The sequence below is a fragment of the Castanea sativa genome, chromosome 6 (genome assembly GCF_040712315.1).
Source record: "Castanea sativa cultivar Marrone di Chiusa Pesio chromosome 6, ASM4071231v1".
NCBI classification, from domain to species: Eukaryota; Viridiplantae; Streptophyta; class Magnoliopsida; order Fagales; family Fagaceae; genus Castanea; species Castanea sativa.
In genome coordinates this window covers 12651196-12674875 of record NC_134018.1, presented here as the reverse complement: position 1 = coordinate 12674875, position 23680 = coordinate 12651196, and the positions used below count along the sequence as shown (strand labels likewise).

At 35.8% G+C, this 23680-nt stretch overlaps 3 protein-coding genes and 1 pseudogene across 3 annotated transcripts; 2 read left to right on the top strand and 2 right to left on the bottom strand.

The window, feature by feature from the left end:
• Positions 1-433: 433 nt before the first annotated feature.
• Positions 434-5402, bottom strand: LOC142640808 (uncharacterized). Its single transcript, XM_075815080.1, has 5 exons — positions 5175-5402; positions 4953-5050; positions 3787-3886; positions 1416-1598; positions 434-703 (listed from the first exon to the last, which is right to left on the bottom strand). The coding sequence occupies exons 1-5, from the start codon at positions 5229-5231 to the stop codon at positions 581-583; spliced, it is 561 nt and encodes a 186-aa protein (XP_075671195.1). The 5' UTR covers positions 5232-5402; the 3' UTR covers positions 434-580.
• Positions 5403-6547: 1145 nt separating this feature from the next.
• LOC142639475 (uncharacterized) lies at positions 6548-7438 on the top strand. Its single transcript, XM_075813645.1, has 2 exons — positions 6548-6671; positions 6780-7438. The coding sequence occupies exons 1-2, from the start codon at positions 6548-6550 to the stop codon at positions 7436-7438; spliced, it is 783 nt and encodes a 260-aa protein (XP_075669760.1).
• A 4257-nt stretch (positions 7439-11695) lies between these two features.
• Positions 11696-13027, bottom strand: LOC142639474 (uncharacterized; annotated as a pseudogene).
• A 4201-nt stretch (positions 13028-17228) lies between these two features.
• On the top strand, positions 17229-19740 carry LOC142638695 (polyubiquitin-like). The gene is made up of 2 exons (XM_075812756.1): positions 17229-17382; positions 18150-19740. Exon 2 carries the CDS (start codon positions 18150-18152, stop codon positions 19521-19523), a length of 1374 nt encoding a protein of 457 aa, XP_075668871.1. The 5' UTR covers positions 17229-17382; the 3' UTR covers positions 19524-19740.
• The last annotated feature ends 3940 nt before the right edge of the window (positions 19741-23680 follow it).

Here is a 23680-nt window from a genome sequence, read left to right as displayed (position 1 = left end):
GAATTGATGAATTTCTCGTGTTCTAAAACTTCTATATGCATGAAAGTATAATTGATAGCGTCCAAACAATCGGGCACACCAACTTCTTCTTTAAGGTGTCATCATCCACGCATTGTTTTATCCCTCATAATGAACACAGCAGGAGGGATTAAATTGTTAAGTCGTTAGGCACACCGGTACAGATCAGCCCCAATGACCCTTGTATAGCATACAAAATCTGTGAGAATACACAGATTTCAACTCATGCACTTAAACATCACATCTAGAATGTGGCACCATTTCGAGAATACACAAAGGACTTGATAATACTGAAGACGACTCCAATGATCATACGGTTTTCCTTTTCCCTATTTTTCTTTTCCTGGCGAACTCTTTGAATTAGATGTCAATGGCAGTTGTTATGTTCAATCGTAGTCCTTATAACAGTGTCATATAAATTTAAGAAATAAAATTGACTTAATTAAGTTCACAAGATTTTTGCATTAAAAGAGAAGCTAAGCTACCAACATTCTACACATTGGGAAATAAAGAACAAACAAAAATCATAAATTGTATACATATAACATAAGAGCTTGACATGTTACTCGTCATCTTTGTATGGGTATTCCTCTGGAACTTGCTTCAGAAGTTTCACTTGCAACTCAAATGCATCATCACCTCGAAGCATGTCACGAACCCATGTAACTTCTGTCTTCATTGACACCTGAACATGGGAAAATATTGCAAAGATACACATATTGAGATACTATAGCAAAAAAAAAAAAATATATATATATATATATATATATATATATATATAGCAGCAAGCAAAACATTACTCTCAAAAAAGAAATATTGCAACTATCAACATTAAATTCATATATTAATCAGGTGTAAGATATTCTGAAATGTTAAAATTCAGGAAATTTATACTATTTTCTTTTTCTACTTCAATCTTCTGACAAACTATTAACCATAGAATCATCAAATTTATCAACATGAAGCAAATGGCTTTTAGAACAGAACCTTCTTAGAACAGATGACCATGCCTTTCCATTTTGAGAAAGACAATGTTGATATGGTGATACCCATTGCCTTAAAATAGAAAGAATGAATTTCCCAGAAATGGGGAAAAGGTAAAGAAAAAGATATCAAGGTGTGAGTCATTAGTTACTCCACACAACTTTGAATCAATACAGCCACCAATAAGCTAGCTTTCTCAGCCACACTTGATGTAATCTATATTTTAGATGAATGAGAATGACAAATTTTAGAAGACTACATGTCAACTGCAAAATTCACAATAAGAGAAACCAGTTTTTGAAGGCATTTACACGACTAAGAATATCTCTTATATGGTATTATAATGTGCTGGGAAAAAGAAAACAATAAGAGGACAAAGTTAAAGCTGTTCAATAGGAGGAGATATTACTCACCATCTCTAAGGCCCCTCTGATGACTCCACTTAAGACATTGCAATAGTATAGACCTTGACATGTGTCAGGAAGCTCAACAAAGTCTACCAGAGGATTGTCTTCTAAAACAATACTGCAACATGTTCCATCAGCATCCCAATTGCTTACAGATGCTGTGACCCCTAAGAACATTTTAAAACCAACCTGATAAAGAAGTATCATTAGGATATATGTGAACAAAAACATATTTAGTACTTTACAATAGAAAATTTATGCATGGTGGTGTGGTACATAGTGGGTTTAGCAAGCCCCACCAAAACAGCTCCGTATCATGTATGCTTTCAATATCAAATAGATCTGTTAGTGCTCTTATGCTGTCTATATGCGTTCCCCTATTATTCAAGTTTTAAGAATTCAAACAACCTTTCCTTCCATGCCAAGGGCAGCTGCTCGACCAAGCAACCAATTACCACTCTATGACGTAGCCACTCACCTGGGAAAATTTCTGTTAAGATCTCAATCCTACTTTTTCTCTTCTACGCCTATAATGACTGCAATCCACATACATGAAACAGCAAATATTTGAAATCTAGCAAAATATAAGAAAACTACACTTTTAAACCTTGTGTGAATTACTTCACCAGCCAAAGCAAGTTATGGAGAGCCAACTAGATCCATGCTAATATGAAACAAGCAAAGTACAAAATGCATTCTATCAGAACCCACCCAAAAGACCTTATATTGACTCTGTCAAGCAAGCCAGAAGTTTTCCTAAAGCTGTGATCCTGGTGGATTGGATTGGGTCAAAGGCAACCAAATCCGAAAAATGAAACGGTGTGATCATTGGGTTCAAAACTCACCAGGTGCGTGCTTAATTTACCAATCAAATGATAGGGAAAAACAAAGTTGAACAGGTTACCAGAACCCAAACCTATATAGGATTTGGGTTGCCCAACTTAAGTTGGCATATTTTATCAAGTTAGGGCAGTGGAGTTATTCCTATCGCTTGAGAAAAAACTTTCACCGCCTGTAAAAGTGTGATGAAATTTAACAATGGAAAAGATGATTGATCTTCTTAGTTTAGTGACACATCTTAATTTGATTAATGAGAATTCTCACAATAATCATCTTTCCAGACTAGCTGTCCAAGTATAAAAGCTACTTTATGAAAGCACTTCAGCTCTTTTTAAGGAAATAAAATGTGTTGCTCCTTAGGGCTAATAATTATAATTAATCTTTTCTTTTTCTTTTCTTTTTTGATAAGAAAAAATAATAATAATAATAATGATAATTAATCTAGAAGTTCTATTTCTATTTTTGATAGATTAAACTTCTAGTTCTATTAACTCCACCTATCCTATCTTCTCCAACACTTAAAACCTTTATTGCAGTGTAAGTTACGGTGAGAGCCCAGTGACTCCCAACTTCTAAACTTGTATTGCACTCACAAACCCAATATCATTGTAAGTTATCATCAAGCCTATCCTATGCAAAAAAACTACAAAGTACTAAACATAAGTGATAAGTCTAGAAACAAGATTTTTATGGAGCCAACTGACAACCAAGATCATGCTGAAATGCTTGGAAAGCATTTCAAATGCCTTTCAATAGAACAAACCCAAGATAGCTCCTCAATTCAACAAAATCCATTGTCTCCATCCTTCCCAGATTTCAGTCATATGACAAGCCACTGAGGTTGAAGCTCTGACTCCCAAACTCCTTTAGACAAAAGAAGAACATAGTACCTTCACCAGATGAAGTCTAAAATTGATTTCCAACACTGAAGCATGGAACAGTTTTCCAAGGGCATTTTTTTTCCTGAATAAAATAAATATGAACCATTGGAGCCAACGTACTCTAGCTTAAATGGTACCTCCTCCCCTTTCCAAGTGATAAGTCTTTTTGGCAAAAGTATATTCCAGTCTTTTTGTCTTCATCCACCAAGTCTACTAACTACCAACAATACATCCTGTTCTTTTTGTTGCCCCCACCTCCTCCTTCTCTCTTTTCTTACACCCCCCAACCCCCCAGGGCCGCCCACAAAAAATAAGTAGATAAATAATGAAGGGTCATGCTAACGAGTTCCCTTAGAGAAACGGTTAACAATCTATTTTAGGAAAGTTTTGACACCACTTTTATAGGAAATGGAAAAAGTTTTCAAAATAATTATTGCTTTTTTTTCTTTTCCCATAAAAACTTTCTTTATATAGATTGTTACCCATTACCCTAAGAGCATCCGTTAGCATTTCCCAATAATGAATTGGAATAAAAGAAGTAATAGAAGCCTAGAAAAGTAGGAGGAAAGTTGAGCCAACATATAATTCTCATGTGTAAAGAGGCAAGCAACGATAACAGACCTTTTTTATATATATAAATAATGATGATAACAGACCTTTGCAATTACTTCAGCTGTCTCCTTGAAGTCAACACATCTGGCAACATTAGATTTTGCTAGAAACTCATCAATTAGTCTAATTCCAATATTATAACCCCTGCAAGATAATTAACTAGTCAAATTAGTTCTGATATTACAATGATCTAATCAACAATTTTGCATTTGATGCTCAAATATGATAACTTATGGTTTGTTGGCAGTAGGAGATTACCCATTGGAGATAAAATAATGTTAATGTTCACAATGTAATATCAGGTATATTTTTCTTATAAAGTAAAAGAAATTTCATTAGGAAGTTCAATATCAGATAAAGGTATGTCAATGCATTTGTCAGGTATCCCCCTCCATGCACCCACCTCCAACAAAAGGAAGGGGAGGGGGGGTATGAACAAGAAATGAAATGCTACTATTTGATTATAGAGTTGTAAATTCTTGACAGACAAGTAAGCAAATGAGCATCGATTTGTTAGGCAGGTTCTTGGAATAGGGAACAAGTCCTCAGTGCAAAGCAATAAAATAACATCTAATGATAAAGAGTCTTCAAATATGTACCTAACTGTGGATTTGTATCTTGTTAGCTTTTAATACCTAGGAATTTTCCTGAAAACCATACATGGCCTGTTTAGTTAAATTTTAACTATCACTCCAAAAGAAATGCTCGCGCATAAATCAACATTCTTCCAAAGTTTTTGGTCAAGACCCATCAAACTTAAATAGCAGGATTGAGCGTGTGTGTGTTTGAATCCTAGCCTAGTACGCCAGGCTAATAAAAGGAAATTGAGGGGAAAAATAAGTGGATGTCAAGATCATAATAAGTGCCCATTTAAGTGTTTAAATACAATTCTTACAAAAAAAATAAAAATTGAAACTTTCCAAACCAAAACCATCTTCAGGCCAATCAAACATCTATGAAATATGACTAACCCGTAATTTGAAAAATCACATAAAACTATGAGATATATCTATGCCAGAGACAGATGATAAGTGAGTATCAATATCATAATAATTGCCCAATTAAGTCAATATAAAATTCTTAAAACTATAATCAAATTTAATCATCCAAATTCATACTCTTCGGATCAACCCAACATTTTTAGCAAATCACACACAAAAATCTATGAAATATAAAAGGAAAAAACCGTAAGAAACTAATAAAAATTTACATTTGATCAAGCTGTTTGTTGACTTCCTCAACCTCCTCCAGATCGGTAAGCAACTGGCGCACGATCGCACCGTACGTCAAGGTAAACAGCTCCGCATTCTACACCAATTTTTCAAAGTTCCGTTTGGTTCTCGAGAAAAACGAATCGAAAATTTTGGAATTGAAAACAGGTAATTTTTTTTTTAATGAGAAAAAGGGGGGGTGGGGGGGCTTTAGAGCTTACCACACGTTCGACGCTGGCGAAGATTGCGTCGCCGGATCGAGGAGCAACAGGAGCCATGTGATGTGAGAGTGAGAGTGAGATCTGATCTGAGTCTCGCTCTTAATAATTATTTTGAGAAGTTGCGTTTTTGGTTTCAGGTTTGGAGTGCCAGTGGCGCATCATCGTCTTTCAGTAGAGGACTTGGTAGTTTTTTTTTGGGGGGTGTAACGTCAGGCCCAAGTTTGGCCCAGACTAAATTATCTAGGCCCATGGGCCTTTAAAAATATCAACCAAAAAAAGAGAAAAAAAAAAATTAGAGAGAGATATAAGAAAAGAACTTAAGAATATTATGCATCATGCTCAATATAATTTTTTTTTTAAAATTGACCCCCAAATCTTCCTTTTATTACTTTAGTTAATGTACTATTTATAGACAACTACATAAATCTCAATTTTTTTTTTATTTAAACATTAGTTTTTATAATTTTTTTTTTTTTTTTTTTTTTTTGTATATTGTTCTAAGTATAGCCTAGTAAGAGCAACCACATCAGCTCATGGAAAATATTCCGTCTATTTTACACAAAAAATCTATTTTTTCTATTTCATACCATTACTTTTACAAAACACTCACATCAGTTTATCTATTTTACAAAACTTTTCAATAAAATATTCATTCTTCATCAATTTTTTATTATTTTTCCTAATGGTCATACTTTTTTTAATTTAAACTTATATTTTAAGTAAACAACCAACACCGGTGGCATGGCCAATGGAGCTGCTTGTGGTGGAGGTCCGATGGTCAAACCGCCAAAATAGTGGTTCCGGCGAACACCGCCAAATTGGTCTCGCCGCCCGCCGTACCGCCGAATAGTGACCCACAGGTGGGTGGATTGTTAAAATAGTGGCTTTGACAAATGTCGTCGATGCCCAAACTACCAAAATAGTAGCTTTGGTGACTGCCCACCAGATTGGTGTCTCCAACCATTGTACCGTCATCACCGGTGGGCCAATTGTTGTAATAGTGGCTCCGACGACCGTTGTCGAATCTAAGTCTCCAACTGCAGTATTGCTAGAATTGGTGACCAAATCGATGCTGCCAAATCAATGTCTCTGACCAACGATCATTTTTTTTTTACCCAACAGTCATAATTTTTATTGTTATATCCACCAGTCAAAATTTTGAAATTCAAACCTAACTTTAAATCCAATGGTAAATTCAAACCTAAAAGTCATATTTTTTTAACTTTAAACCCAATGGTAAATTCAAACCTAAAGGTCAAATTTTTTAAATTCAAACTCAAGTCACATTCTTGCTCTATAAATATGACCATTTTCTCTCTAATTTCCATCCACTTCTACAAAATTCTCTTCCATTCGGTTTTTGTTCTCTCTTAATGGATTTCCATTATGACATTGATTTTATTTTTCCAAATGATGAGCCTTCATTTGACTCATCTTCTAATGATGATGAGTTGGAACTTACTCTAGCTATTGCCATAGAAGAATTAAACAATGAAGGTGCATTAACATCACGTCATCGTTCAGTTCAACCTCGCAAGTTTATCTGACATAATCCTTTGCAAGGTCATGACAGGCTTTTCCATGATTGTTTTGCTGAAACACCAGTGTATCCTCCTAATGTATTTCGAAGGAGGTTTCGAATGAGTCATTCTCTTTTTCTACGTAACCATTCAAGAGTTGAAGCTACTGAATCATACTTTGTTCAAAAAAGAAATGCGGTTAACACACTCGAGTTGTCTTCCCTTCAAAAGATGACCACCGCAATCAGAATGCTTGCTTATGGAGTGTCGGCTGATTTCAAGGATGAATACTTGAGGATTGGAGAAACCACTGCAATAAAAAGCTTAAAAAATTTTGTTAAAGTGGTAGTTTCAATCTTTTCTGAAGAGTACTTGAGGTCACCAAACAACAATGACATTGCAAGGTTGTTAACGGTTGGCCAACACCATGGATTTCCAAGAATGCTGGGGAGCATCAACTGTATGGATTGGAGATGGAAGAATTGTCCAAGTAAGTGGAAAGGTCAATATATTGGTCATACTTGTGATCCAATGATAATTTTGGAAATCGTGGCATCGTATGACCTTTGGATATGGCATGCATTTTTTGGGTTATCGAGATCTCACAATGACATCAATGTCCTAGAGCGGTCTTCTGTATTTTCTGAGCTTGCTGAAGGGCGTGCTTCTCCAGTTAATTACTCGAAAAATGGTAATGACTATTCGATGGGGTACTATCTTGCAGATGGTATATATCCATCATAAGCAACATTTGTCAAAACAATTCTAGCACCACAAGACCATAAAAGACAATATTTTTCTTCCGCACAAGAGGCGGCTAGGAAGGATGTCCAACGTGCATTTGGAGCTCTTCAAGCGCGATTTGCAATTGTGCGCGTGCCTGCACGTTTTTGCCACCTTGAAACGCTTAAGGACATTATGATGGCATGTATAATATTGCAAAATATGATCGTTGAAGATAAGCGACATACTTACCTTAGAGCAAATGACTACGATTATGATCAAATCGATGATAATGGACCCAAACCGGTGTCACATAATCTCACTTGTATATTTGCACGGTTATTGTAGCTTGTTTATTCATTATTTTAATATTATCTTTATACAGTATAAAACACTTTTTTTGCTCTTTTTTTCTCTCTCCTCTCACTGAGCAACACCAACGCCTCTCAGGTCTCAGCTTCTCTCTCTCCTTGTTTCATTCTTGAGCTCTTCCTCTCATCTTCTCTCTTCGTCTACTTCTTATCAGCTTTTGCTCATTCTCATCACCACGGGAAATAATGTGATTGGTTTGAGGGTTTTGCAACCCTGTGAGGAGGGTGGATCAACTGACAGACTCATCTTCTCTATTGACAAACTTTAGGGCTAATTTCTCTTAAAAGGTATGGGTTTTTCTCATTGAGATTTTAGGGTTTTTTTGCCTTTTGGTTTCAAGCAAGATTTTTGGGAGTTTCTCTAAACTAATTTTTTTTAGAATTTCTTGGGAGTTTCTTGTTTCAAATTTTTTCTAGTTAGGGGTTTTTTTTTAGGGATTCTTTAGAGCACACCTTGTTTCTCCCCTGTTTTCGGACTGATTGAACAGGGTATATACTTAGTTATAAACTACTTAGTTATATACTTAGTTTTCAGACTATTTTCCCTGTGCTGATTTAATGGAGTCTTTTATTCTATGTGGGTTTTATCTTAAAGCTGAAGGATTGTGCTTGTAGTTGTCTTTTTGGTTTTCTTTTTTGTGTTTTGTTGGTGGGGTTGAAAGTGAGGGTTTTGATTTTGATTTTTATTTCTGTTGCTTTGAGGTTTGATTTTCTTGTGTTTGTGCATGAATTGGTCAATGAATTAGCCCATAAGGGTGCTTGGTTGTGATTGTGGAATTTGATTAACTCTGTGCAGTTAGCCCATAAGGGTGTTTTTTTCTTTTATATTTGAAGTACACTAGGAATTTGAAGTACACTTGGTTGTGATTGTGGAATTTGATTAACTCTGTGCAGTTAAGCGAAATATAGTGAATTGGTCAATATATTTTGGTTGTTAATGTGAAATATTTTGCTGAACAGTAGAATGCCAACACCTTTTTTTGGACATCACTAGTATTAAATTTAGGCACTGCCATGGGTTGACTCAGAAATTTATATTTGATGAGTTCTCTAATCGAGATAGGAACCCTTATTTTAGGAATTGCATGTTTTAGGCTAAATTATGACCCAAAGTGGGATGTATTTTAGTTTTTGTATACGACAAGCAAGATACGTAATTACATGTTGGGCTCAATGTGCCCAACAAAGTTTACAAAAAAGCATGAGGCCATGCCTAGCCCACACTAACACGAGGCCTAAGGCTCTTAGATTCACAACAAAACAACTAAATATATAAAGCAGTGCCAAGGGACTGTTTAATTCTCCAAAACTGATTTGAAGTGTGAGTTTCCTTGATTCTGTATTAATATAAGTACAAATGCATGTGGGTTTTACTTGAGAATTGAGAGTTCTGTTGATAATGTTAGTGTTTTAAACATGGATGGATCTTGTGTCAATGGGGACGGTTGGTGTTCTTTGATCAAATTCTTGTGTTCATCTTCTTAGTTCGTGAGGTTTATTTTAGTTTTTGAACGATGGAGAAGCTCTATTATTGATCCCATATTGTTTATCTTTGTGTTTTCAGCGAGTTATACTTTTAAATCTATGTTTTCAGCGAGTTATACCCACCTCTATCAATTCTTTTCCCCTGCATTATCTAGTAGATAAATTTCAACTTCAATTTTGTTGCTTATTAGTGCTGCTTCTGAATTACTTTGGTGTTTGTTAGGTGATGAACTCACAAAATCTCTTCTTCCTTGACATTTTACAAGACAATGAACAAAGTTTTGAGTCTTTTGACAGTAGTATTTTGATGTCCACTCCACATTCAGACGTGAATGTCCATCAATCTCAACCCCAAGTTGAAATAGGACAATCTATACCCCCCATTGCAAAAAAATCAACTACTAAGAAAGGTCAACGGGGAATCAACTTCATAGTAGATGAAGACATTAAGCTAGTGTCGGCGTGGCTCAATGTTAGCTTAGATGAAGTGACATTGATGGACCAAAAACACACAACATTTTGGGATAGAATTTGGTCCACCTTCCACAATGACAAGAAATGTAACCGCACCATGAATTCTTTAAATAGTCGGTGGTCAACAATTCAAAGGGAGACCAACAAGTTTTATGGATGCTTGGCCTAAATTGAGAACTGGAATGAAAGTGGTAAAATTGAGCATAACAAGGTATTTCGACTCAACATTTAATATGTATTGTACATCAATACACTCTTAGTTTTATGATTCTCATTATTTTCAATTTTTTTACTTTTGTAGATTGAAGATGCAAAAGCTATGTATCTAAATAATAGCAAAAATGCATTTCAATTAGAACATTGTTGGAGAATTTTGAGGAATAAAGCTAAGTGGTTGATTCTAAGAGAATATTTGAAGGTCCACACAAGAAAGTCAACCACACAATCTTGTCATACTTTTGCAAGCTTAATAAATTTAGATGAAGATAATGATGAGATGAACTCCGGCGAAACCTTGGAGAGACCCAAAGGCAAAAAGGCCAAAAATGAGAAATTAAAGAAAAGAAAGAATTATGATGACGTGGTCCCAATACTTTCCTCCCAATTGGACTAAATCAAGGAAGAAAAGAGGAGAATGCATGAGGAGAAGAAGGAAAGTGTGCGCATTGCATTAGAAGAACGAAGAGAGTTAATGCGCATTACATCCAAAGAACGAAGAGAGTTGATTCGTATCAAGGAAGAGAAGAATGAAGAGTTGATTCGTATCAAGGAAGAGAAGAATGAAGTAAAAAAGAGGAAAATGGAAGATGAAATTATGATGAAAGATACAAGAACCATGGATCTTGAGCAAAAAGAATATATTCATCTACGTCGTTTGGAAATCTTGGAGAAGTTAAGGTTTGAATTTCCATCATAATTTGAATATTATTATTGACAATATCTAATCAAGTAATTTTTTGTATAGTGCAAAGATACTAGCACATGGTTGACATAGATGATTTGATGTTAGACATCTCTTTTGTAGTATTTACTTGTGCAGGTAACATGATTATTCAATCTCTAATCATGTTAGATATATTTTTGTAGCCTTCACTTGTGCAAGGAAACAGATGCAATGTTGTAAATTTTGTATTGTGCATAGACAATAGCACTTGATTATTCAATTTAATTTGTTATTCTGTTCTTGTCTTTCTGTTTTGGGTGAAGCAATGTCTCTGTTGAAGGTGACTGTACTTGCTGCTTTTATTGGTTGTATGTGCTATTTGAATGTAAATAGCATTTTCTCAACAGTTGATAGTTTATGCATATCTGATGTACTTGCTGATAGTTTTTGCATATCTGATGTATGAAGGTGGCTATACTTGCTGATAGTTTCTGCATATCTGATGTGTTTCTGCATAGTGTTATTTTTTTGCATAATTATTTGTTTCCGCAGAAACTGTTTTGTGTTTCTACATAGTGTTATTTTTCTGCATAATTATTTGTTTCTACAGAAATTGTTTTGTGTTTCTGCATAGTGTTATTTTTCTGCATGGTGTTATTTTTCTGCATAATAGGCAATTCTAAAGCTTTTGCTGTGTACCACATTTGGCTGCAAAGATGTTCCAAGGGTCTATAAATATAATAGCCAAGTTGAAACTGTGGAAAAGCTATTGAATGAGATCAAAGATTATGTTTAATCTTAGATTGGAGGCCTCAGGAATGTTTCTAATTTATTAGGAAAGAGAATAATTTGTTATAATGGTTGTAATTGTGGTTCAGTACTTTTTGTAATTGCAGGGTTCTTATGTACTCTTTGCAAATTTTATCAAATAAAATTTCTATATTTTTTCTCAAAAAAAAAAAAATCCTACGACTGGCCTTGTAGTTGCCATAGATGCTCAACGAGATCCGTTTGAAGTTGAGAATGAAATCCTATATCTCTAATGGAATTATGACGTTCAATGAACTACATAAGGTTACAAGTGGGATTATGTGACACCAATTCGGGTCCATTATCATCGATTTGATCATAATCGTAGTCATTTGCTCCAAGGTAAGTGTGTCGCTCATCTTCAACAATCATATTATGCAATATTATGCATGCCATCATAATGTCCTTAAGTGTTTCAAGGTGGAAAAAACGTGCAGGCCCGCACACAATTGCAAATCGCACTTGAAGTACTCCAAATGCACGTTGGACATCCTTCCTGTCCGCCTCTTGTGCAGAAGCAAAATGTTGTCTTTTACAGTCTTGTGGTGCTGGAATTGTTTTGACAAATGTTGCCCATGATGGATATATATCATCTGCAAGATAGTATCCTATCGAATAGTCATAACCATTTTTCGAGTAATTAACCAGAGGAGCACGCCCTTCAACAAGCTCAAAAAATACAAAGTACCGCTATAGGACATTGATGTCATTGTGAGACCTCGGTAACTCAAAAAATGCATGCCATATACCATTTTTTGAGTAATTAACCAGAGAAGCACGCCCTTCAGCAAGCTCAGAAAATACAGAATACCGCTTTAGGACATTAATGTCATTGTGAGACCCCGGTAACCCAAAAAATACATGCTATATCCAAAGGTCATACGACGCCACGATTTTCAAAATTATCGTTGGATCACAGGTATGGCCAATATATTGACCTTTCCACTTAGTTGGACAATTCTTCCATTTCCAATGCATGCAGTCGATGCTTCCCAGCATTCTTGGAAATCCATGGTGTTAGCCAACCGCTAACAACCTTGCAATGTCATTGTTGTTTGGTGACCTCAAGTACTCTTCAGAAAAGATTGAAACTACTGCTTTAACAAATTTTTTTAAGCTTTTTATTGCAGTGGTATCTCCAATCCTCAAGTATTCATCCATGAAATCAGCCGACACTCCATAAGCAAGCATTCTAATTGCGGCGGTCATCTTTTAAAGGGAAGACAACTCGAGTGTGTTAGCCGCATTTCTTTTTTGAACAAAGTGTGGTTCAATAGCTTTAACTCTTGAATGGATAGGTAAAAAAAGAGAACGACTCATTTGAAACCTCCTTTGAAATACATTAGGAGGATACACTGGTGTTTCAGCAAAATAATCATGGAAAAGCCTGTCATGACCTTGCAAAGGATTACGCCAGATTAACCTACGAGATTGAACCGAATGACGATGTGATGTTGATGCTCCTTCATTATTGAACTCTTCTATGGAAATAGCTAGAGTAAGTTCCAACCCATCATCATCAGAAGATGAGTCATATGGAGGCTCATCATTTGGAAAAATAAAATCAATGTCATAATGGAAATCCATTAAGAGAGAACAAAAACCAAATGGAAGAGATAATTTTATTGAAATGGATGGAAATTAGAGAGAAAATGGTCATATTTATAGAGCAAGAATGTGACTTGAGTTTGAATTTCAAAAATTTGACCTTTAGGTTTGAATTTACCATTGGGTTTAAAGTTAGGTTTGAATTTACCGTTTGAATTTCAAAATTATGAATAGTAGATATAACAATAAAAATTATGACCATTGGGTAAAAAGAAAATGACCGTTGGTTGGAGACATCAATTTGGCAGCATCAATTCGGTCACCGATTCTAGCAATATGGCGGTCAGAGACATAGATTTGGCAACGGTCATTGGAGCCACTATCACAACAATCGGCCCACCGGTGATGGCGGTACAATTGTTGGAGACACCAATCCGATGGGCGATCACCAAAGCCACTATTATTGTAGTTTGGGCATCGGCGGCCTTCGTCAAAGCCACTATTTTAACAATCCACCCAGTAGTGGGTCACTATTTGGCGGTACGGTGGGTGGCAAAACCAATCCGGCGGCGTTCGCCGGAGCCACTATTTTGGCAGTTCGGCCATCGAACCTCCACCACAAGCGGCTCCATTGGCCAAGCCACTAATGTTGGTAGTTACTTAAAATATAAGTTTAAATTAAAAAAGTATGACCATTAGGATTCCAACATTGTGTACTTAAGCTTGCCTATGAGATTCTCCACCTTCTAGATCTGCAAAAGGGGATCATCATTGAAGTCCCCCTTCATCTCTCCTTTTTCCCTAATTTCCATCATTCCTAAGAAATTGATGAATCTCTACATTTCATCAAATTCCTCCACACCATGGAAACATTTTTTTTAATAGACATGTGCATTTATCATGGTGTGGAAAATATTTGGATTTAGAGTTTTAGTAAGAGATCAAGCTTTTAGGAAATTTTCCAAAATTGTTTAGCAATCGGCACAACCTACCATTTCAGTAATCCACCCCAACTATCCTAAATCCTAATATGCCTTACTGATCATAAACGTAGATTGCTTGTGGCTAAATACAAAGCTTGGTTCTTTAGGCTTGATTTCCTTAGACTCAAGCCCCCTTCAGTTTTTGGACAGCAAACTAAGGGTGCGATTGTTTCAGTGTAAAATAATTTCAGGTGAAAATATTTTCAAGAAAGGAAAATATTTTCTAGTGTTTGATTGCATTTTAAAAATTATATTAGAAAATAATTTCAAGTGTTTGGTAACATTTTGAAAATGCAAATTTTCTACTAGTTTCTCACATTTTCTCAGCTATTTTCTCAGCTTCCAAACAAATTTTATAATAGAAAATCAAAAATCAAAAATCAAAACAACACCATTCTCACATAAATCATTTGGTCAAACTGAGTGAGGGAGGGGGAAGAGAGAGTCATCGCAAATCGACAGAAAGGGAGAGGTAGATTGAGAAAAAGAGAGATCGGTGGTCGGTGGGTCATGGGTGACGATACCGGTTCAGCGACGACAGGCTTCGGCGATGCGATCTTACGGCGCGATCTCGGAGGGACGATCTCTCCAGCGTGATCTCGCCGGCGCGTGTTCTATGGCGCAATCTCGCACCTCGATCTCACTGGCGTGAGTTCTATGGTGCGATCTAGACGGCAGGGCTTTGGGTTGAGGACGACGATCTAGGCTTCACTGGCGTGATCTGACCGGATTCGGGGGTGGGTGGTCGAAGTTTACGACTTTCCCCCTAGCTCTCTCTCTTTTCTGGTGTGAGACTCCGAAAAATGGGTTTTGAAGGAAAAATAAAGCTGTAAATGGTTTTACGGGTGAAGGGGCTGTATTTTATGGTTAAAGGAAATCATTTTCAAGTTGACCATATTTTCCATGCGCATCCAAACACACTTGATGGTGTAAAATAATTCCCTGAAGTTGTTTACCGCTGAAACAAAAAGACCCTAAATTCCAACTTGCTAGATGCATTTTCCTCATATGCACTTCATGACCCATAAGTAAGCACTCGTTATCGAGTCTAATTTCTTACAAACAAACTCAAATATTCTATAACAAGAGAAGTTATATAATTTAATGAATCGAATCACAAACTTGATTAAGTTGAGTACTTGCCTAGCACCTAGCCTTCCAAGCTTCATCCTGATATTTTGGAAGTCACCTTATCAAGTAACTCTTGAAAGTCCACTATTCTTAGACCCTTAGAGCATTTGCATCCGTCCATCTAAAATTTTTCTTCTATTTTAACATAACTACCTACTTTTTCTAGTTTACACAAGCACTTAGCAAAAACACACATGAGTTTTTCTATTATATACTATATTATTTTACCTACCCAGTGTACCACATTAATTGATTAAAAATTTAAAACACACTCTTTCTCTAATATCTCTCAACTCGGTGGTCTGGTTTTTTGCTCCCACAAATCACCCCAAACTACCATTGCTTAAATCCATTGGAGGATTCTAGAAGGTAATGCCGCTCGCCATTGGGTAAATCTAGGTCTAGAATGATGTTAAGTAGATTCAAATCCCAAACCGCCACTTGCACCGCTGTATTGATCATCGCTCACCATTGCTTGAGGAGGATTCTTGAAAGTTGTTGATGAACAATTCTCAATAATGTGGCGTTTGGTACGGGACAATATTTTAGGATTCTTAAAAATGTTTAAAGATTCCTATATTTTATTGCAAATCACGTCAGAAACTCAAATGCCAAGGGAATCTGGATTCCCCATTTAAACCCCTCTCAGTAGGAATGCGAATTCCCTTTAAAACATGTGGGTATCCAGATTCCCAAGTTTAAAGGAAATTCCATTTTTTTATAAATTGACATTTTAACGATGTTTCCTTATCATTTAAGCAATTAAGATAAAATATAAAACAAATCATCAATATCTTTTCCATTGTCTTTATTTTTTCCCGCCAAAATAATATAAATAGAATAGACAACTCTATTGATATATTTTTTAACTAAGTTTCATTTAGGTTTCATGTGTGGAAAAAAAAAGTTTGAAGGCGACTCTCCATTATTGCGAGGTATACACTTTTGATGTTGTGTATGTGTTGCTCAATAGATTATTAATAATTTATATTTTGTTTTTCATTATTTATTTAGTGGAAGATTTTTTTTAAAGGACTTGGTAGTTCACATTCAAATTTAAGAATAGAATGGGAAAAATAAATAATTCATTTAAGATTCTTGGGAATAAACCAAATATTATCATGTTACATTCTTAGGAATCTTAAAAGACTCCTAATGAAACCAAACATAGGAATAACTACATTCCTAGGCATTTAGATTGTAAGGAATCACATTTTTAGAAATTTGAATGTTAGGAGTAATATGAATTCTCCTAAACTAAACGCCATGTAAATGTATTGAGGTACTATTCATTTATTGGTATTATACAATGAAATGGTGAGTCTGATTTGTGGTTGTTTGGAGAGAGTTTTTGTGTGTTTCTGAGTGGCTCTAATAAGCTGGTTGGTAGTGCTCTTAAAATTATATATATGCAACTCACATATTATACGAAAAATGAAATCAAGAGTATAATATTTCAACTAGTATGTCTTGGTATTTTTAGTATATATAAGGCCTTGTCTGTTTGGTAGAGTAGTTTAACAATATGTTTTTAGTTTTTAAACAATATTACACGTATTTTTATACACTTTTTTACTCACATGTATTTCAAAAAATACAAACAACGTTATTAGAACAACATTACCAAACGACCCGTAAGTGTTCAAATCTCTCTTTTCCAACTATTGTGATTTAAAAAAAATACAAAGAGATGATGCATACAAGAGATTTATAAGATACTTTCACGTGTATTTGGACAAAGCTACTATTTTAAAAATCGGATTGAACTGGCCAATTCAATCGGTTGAACCAAGAATTGAATTTAAATCAGTCCGATCAAAACCAGAAAAAGGCAAAAAATCAGTCAAACCAAAAAAAATCAATCAAAGAACCGAGTTTTTAAAACCATGGACAAAGCCCACGGTTATGGTGCAAAATGATGAGAAAACATTAAAAAACAAAAAACAAAAGAAACCCACGATATGAAAGAAGCGCGTGGTGGAAGGAGCGTGGCGTGAGGAAAAAGCTATCACAAAAAGCAACAAACACGACAAGGGAGCGGATGATTCCGATTCGTGAAGGAAGTAGGAGAGGGAATTCAATCTTGGCGTGTAGTACGAATACCACGTGGCACCACACTGTTGGCTGAACCGTTCAACAATTCCTTAATCTAATCAACAACCCCACCCATAAAAGCACCACCCCCGAGTCCCTAATCCCTCACAATACTCACAAAAAATTCTCACAAATCTACGCAGCGTAGCCTTTCATTCTTTGAACAAGCCCTCTCTCTTTCTCAAGGTATTTTCAGATCCTCTTCTTCAGTTTAGATTTATTCTGCTTATCTATGACTTCTAGATAGAGAATTATCAAACGCGACTTCAGATATATAGGTGTTTGTGCGATTTCTTGAATATGATATTGATGTTTACCTTTGTGCTTGTGGGGTTTGTTTCTATGTGATTTATATGAGATGGTTGAGAAGTCAAGAAACTTGTTGTGAATTGGGTTTTGTCTGCGGCTTGAGAATTTGTCGAAGTAGGTTTTGGTTTTGACCAATCATTTTTGACAATTCGTTAAGATTTTTCTGTCAATTTTTATTGGTTGATTTCTTCTTTGGATTATTTTGATAATTATAGATCTTCGCAATGTTATACTTAAATTTTGCTAAGTTTACTTCTGTGCTACACTCTTTGGGTTTAGGTTTAGGTTTTCACTAATCGTGTTTGACAATTTGTTTAAAGATTTTCTCTAAATTTTATTTATTGAGTTCCCTTTTGGATTATTTAGATAATTAGATCTTTGCAAAATATAGACTTATTTTGCATAAGTTTACTTTGGTGCAGTGAATTGTAATTATATCTAAAGAGATAATTGAATGTTTTAAATTGCAACAGCAGTTCGCTCTTGTACATAAGAATCACCCCATTAACCTTGATGAGGCGTTGCCTATTATTCTTCAAGTTCTTGTTTTAATCAATTTTGAATGTGTTTATGTGTGATTATTCTTTGTCTGACCCAGTTAGGATAACATTCGTTTTTAACTTCTATTTTGAACAATTAAACAGATGCAGATCTTTGTTAAGACTCTGACCGGCAAGACCATCACCCTCGAGGTCGAAAGCTCAGACACTATTGATAATGTCAAAGCTAAGATCCAAGACAAGGAGGGTATCCCACCAGACCAGCAGAGGTTGATCTTTGCTGGTAAGCAACTCGAAGATGGTCGCACTTTGGCCGACTATAACATCCAAAAGGAGTCCACACTTCACTTGGTGCTCCGCCTCCGTGGTGGTATGCAAATCTTTGTTAAAACCCTTACTGGGAAGACCATAACTTTGGAAGTTGAAAGCTCGGACACTATAGATAATGTTAAAGCTAAGATCCAAGACAAGGAGGGTATCCCACCAGACCAGCAGAGGTTGATCTTTGCTGGCAAGCAGCTTGAAGATGGTCGCACCCTTGCGGACTACAACATCCAAAAGGAATCCACCCTGCACCTGGTGCTCCGGCTCCGAGGTGGAATGCAAATTTTTGTGAAGACCTTGACTGGAAAAACCATTACTTTGGAAGTTGAGAGCTCTGACACCATTGATAACGTCAAAGCCAAAATTCAAGACAAGGAGGGTATCCCACCGGATCAGCAGAGGTTGATCTTTGCCGGCAAGCAGCTTGAAGATGGTCGCACCCTTGCCGACTACAATATCCAAAAGGAATCCACCCTCCACCTGGTGCTCCGGCTCAGAGGTGGAATGCAAATTTTTGTTAAGACCTTGACTGGAAAAACCATTACTTTGGAGGTTGAGAGCTCTGATACTATTGATAATGTCAAAGCTAAGATCCAAGACAAAGAGGGTATCCCACCGGACCAACAGAGGCTGATTTTTGCTGGCAAGCAGTTGGAAGATGGAAGAACCTTAGCTGATTACAACATTCAAAAGGAGTCGACCCTGCACTTGGTGCTGCGATTGCGAGGAGGAATGCAGATTTTCGTGAAGACTTTGACTGGGAAAACCATAACCTTGGAGGTTGAAAGCTCAGATACTATTGACAATGTGAAGGCAAAGATACAAGACAAGGAAGGTATACCACCAGACCAGCAAAGGCTTATTTTTGCAGGCAAGCAGCTAGAAGATGGAAGGACTCTTGCAGATTACAATATACAGAAGGAGTCTACCCTTCATCTGGTGCTTCGCCTTCGTGGTGGAATGCAGATTTTCGTTAAGACCTTGACTGGGAAGACCATAACCTTGGAGGTTGAAAGTTCTGATACAATTGATAATGTGAAAGCAAAGATTCAGGACAAGGAGGGAATTCCTCCAGATCAGCAGAGGCTTATTTTTGCAGGCAAACAGCTTGAAGATGGAAGGACTCTGGCTGATTACAATATCCATAAGGAGTCTACTCTGCACCTTGTCCTTCGCCTCCGTGGTGGTTCCTAAGCTTAGGTGTGGTTCTGTGGTATACGTGTACTTCTATTTTCGTGGATCTGGTTCCAGTTTACTTGCCATTGTTTAATGGCTTCTAATTAATATGTACTGAACTTGCTTTTAATTTACTGTTGTTTGGTTATGCAGTATCCTAAACTCGTTGAATGGCCTTATCCTGGTCATTTTATTAAAGTCATTCGAATAAAGTTTTGTCTTTCATTTATGCTTATCATGTCTATCTGGTATATTTTTCTTTTATTATTGTTGTTGCTGGGTTTGAGTTGTTAGTTGATGGTAGCCTCTGCATTTGGAAGTATAGGGGCACCTTGAAGTTCATCTTGGTTTTGTCACGTGTGGTGTGATTAGCTTAGGCTGCTTAGCTCGATCTTTGCTTGCGCAGAGCACTGAACTCTCTTTCCTTGTTATGCTTTGCTTCATACTATACATTTACGAATAAGAAATGCATGGTGGATTTTTTGGGTGGATAGTAATGCATTGTACTTTTATATGGTGTATACTGTATAGGCTAGCCAAAGCACTTGGGCCAGGGGATTAGGATTTGCGTTTGGGCATGCTAGGGCTTGCATGTGTATGTAGATGTGGTTAGGACTTTGGAGCTTAATTTATAATAGGAAAAAAGGGGAAGAGCAAGGCTGATGCGTCTCTAGAGTTTAGATTAGAGAGAGGGGGTACAATAGCATCATGCTGGATGACATCAAACAAACGTCTGATTTGAGGCTTTTAGAGAGAGCTTATTGGCCTTTTAAGAAGCATGAACTTTGAAGCGAGGTCCATAATTAAAGCCATTCATCTTGTTGGTTGGAACAAGCTAATTAAATCCAAGGAAGAAGGGGGTCTTGGAATTCAGGCATCAAGGGGGAAAAACATTGCTCTGCTTGCAAAATTAAATTGGAGAATGTTCCAAGAGAAGGAAGCGCTATGGGCCAAAGTGATACTTAACAAATTCTGTTCAGCTTCAAGGAGAAGAGCTCATGATTGCCCTCCTCCCCAAATTGGCATGCTATTAAACTTGGTTTCCCTGCTTTAGCAAAAGGCATTGAGATGAGAATAGGTAATGGTGAGAAAACCAGTGTTTGGTATGATAGGTGGGTGAAAGGAAAGACCTTAAGGGAACTTATTGAAGGTCCTCTGCCCCTAACAGAAGGACATTAAGGGAACTTCTTTTCATAACCTTAAGTATTTTTTGTTCTGTTCAGTTCTTTTTGATGAAAAAATTAAGAGCTTTTTGAGGCTTATTCCTTTTTATGTTCATTTAAAAAAAAAATTGTACTATTTTTATCCGTGGGTTCTATTAGAAAGCTAGAGAATATTGAAGATTTTTTGTGGACTTTGTTGAATTCGTGGGTTCTATTATAATATGTAGGTAATCTTGATTCTGTATGAATGGATAATCTTGATTTATGGATGCTTAATCTATTATGATGATTTTGTAATGGTTGTTTTGTACCGGCTTCAATTCAATTTTTTTATTGGGCCACGATTTGGGCTATGGATAAGGCCCAAAACTAACTTACTTGGATGTGGCCTGCAGAGCCTAATGAGATAGGTTTGGGCCTTGCAAAAAAACTTGTTTATTACACGGGCGGTGTTCAGGTAACAGGTAGGCCCATGAGGCGGGTTCGGGCATAAAGAATCAAACCCGACTCGTTGTCATTGCTACTACCGAAGCACTACCTAAGTTTTTTCTCACATAATGGAAACTAATTCATATTTTTAATGTGATAGTGATAGACGCAGCTTCTCAATGTATTTTATTTATCGTATTTGAGGGAAAGTATTTTTGGGCAGAAGAAAATATGTACAACTCCAAATAATAAGCTAATGAAGCTTATCATTGAAATAAAATCACCTTATATAAAAATATAGGTTAAAAGTACAAATTGTCCAAAATTCAATGTTGTCCTTTTGTTCACTTCTCTTATAATTGATTGATTCCTAAAACTTTACATTTTTGAATTTCCAAAATAACGTCGTTTTTAAGACAATGTGGCACAATGTACCAAAATTAGATAAAAAGAAAGTAAAGGTTATAAATCATAGGCGAAAACCATAAGCTAGCTAGGGAAGGTTCTAGAGGTGTTAAAGCTTACCAGTAATAATATATCTACCGAGGTATTCATACATTCTCAACATCAACTGTATTCTCAATAGTAAACGCCAACTTAAAACAAAATTGTTACGAAATATTGTAAGATCTTATGCCATTCTTACGCCCATAGACTATTTCATTCATATATATGATATATCATTGAGTTTTTCAAAACCTTCTAGTTTTACAAAAAGTTATAAAAGAAAATGTCTAAAACGGGTTTATGACAAAGAGCTTTGGGGGTAATGAACGCACTCAACCCAATGCCAAACAGGGCCTCACACGAACTGACCCAACAACTTGTTGACGTGGGTTAGGTAGCATCATCCAACGATCCAAAGACGTAACTGGGTTGCGAGGTAGAGATTAGATACACCTTATATAAAAATATAGGTTAAAAGTACAAATTGTCCAAAATTCAATGTTGTCCTTTTGTTCACTTCTCTTATAATTGATTGATTCCTAAAACTTTACATTTTTGAATTTCCAAAATAACGTCGTTTTTAAGACAATGTGGCACAATGTACCAAAATTAGATAAAAAGAAAGTAAAGGTTATAAATCATAGGCGAAAACCATAAGCTAGGTAGGGAAGGTTCTAGAGGTGTTAAAGCTTACCAGTAATAATATATCTACCGAGGTATTCATACATTCTCAACATCAACTGTATTCTCAATAGTAAACGCCAACTTAAAACAAAATTGTTACGAAATTTTGTAAGATCTTATGCCATTCTTACGCCCATAGACTATTTCATTCATATATATGATATATCATTGAGTTTTTCAAAACCTTCTAGTTTTACAAAAAGTTATAAAAGAAAATGTCTAAAACGGGTTTATGACAAAGAGCTTTGGGGGTAATGAACGCACTCAACCCAATGCCAAACAGGGCCTCACACGAACTGACCCAACAACTTGTTGACGTGGGTTAGGTAGCATCATCCAATGATCCAAAGACGTAACTGAGTTGCGAGGTAGGGATTAGATAAGAGAATACCTCATCAAAAAACAAACAAAAGATGAAGAGAATAGTAATACCGCCAAAATTATCCAACGCCAAAACTGACCTCCACGGCTTTATGACTCATTTGGTCTCTCCACAATGACAACACCCAGTCCCTTCCAGAGCGCGTGTTTAAAAACACATGCCTCAATGTGATGAATTTATTTTTCTTGCCTATTTTATTCAGATTTTCAATAGCAATATGCGGATGAATAAAATAAGTATAACACTCCCTTTGCATTAATCGTGCTAACTATATATATTTTTGATGATGTGAAATTTGTTATCTAAGTTTTATAAGAATTTATTTCAGTATTCTAACTTTGTTTTTGTTTATTTTAATCCTCTAAGTTTTTAGTTTATTCAATTAAAGTTTTTTAGTCAATTTTTATTAATTTTTTTAATTTGAAAATATTTTTCAATTATTAATTAAATTTTTATAATTTAAAATTTTTGAATAAAAAAATTAAAAATTTAGACAATTAACAACGACATTTAATAAAAGTTTATGGAGAAGCCCTTATTGAATAAACTTAAATTTTAGAGGACTAAAATAATTGAAAGCAAAATTAGAGAACCAAAATTAATTCTATTGAATTTGGAGGGTAAGTTTTGCATTTTACTCTCTCTCTCTCTCTCTCTCTCTCTCTCTCTATATATATATATATATATATATATACACATTTGTTTGAGCATAATTTTAAGATACCCTTGAAATGGGAAAGAGAGATGGGAGAACCTTTTAATTATACAATCTAATTATCTTACTGATAATCGTACAAATATAGGTTATTTTGTAAGGCATTTATTCTCATAAAATAAATAAATGAGATATGCAAACATGGCAGGTGGTCTAGTGACTAGGTATTAGGCCTACACGACTTCAGTCTTGTGTTCGAGTCCACTTGATCCTCATCAATGAGAACTTTGGTGTTCATCTTCCTTTGTATTTTCCTAGGTGCATAGAGGTTGTCACTCTCCTCTTCTACATTTTTTTTTCTAAAAAGGAAAAAAAAAAATGCTATACCACCATTTTTTTAAGGGATAAGACCATT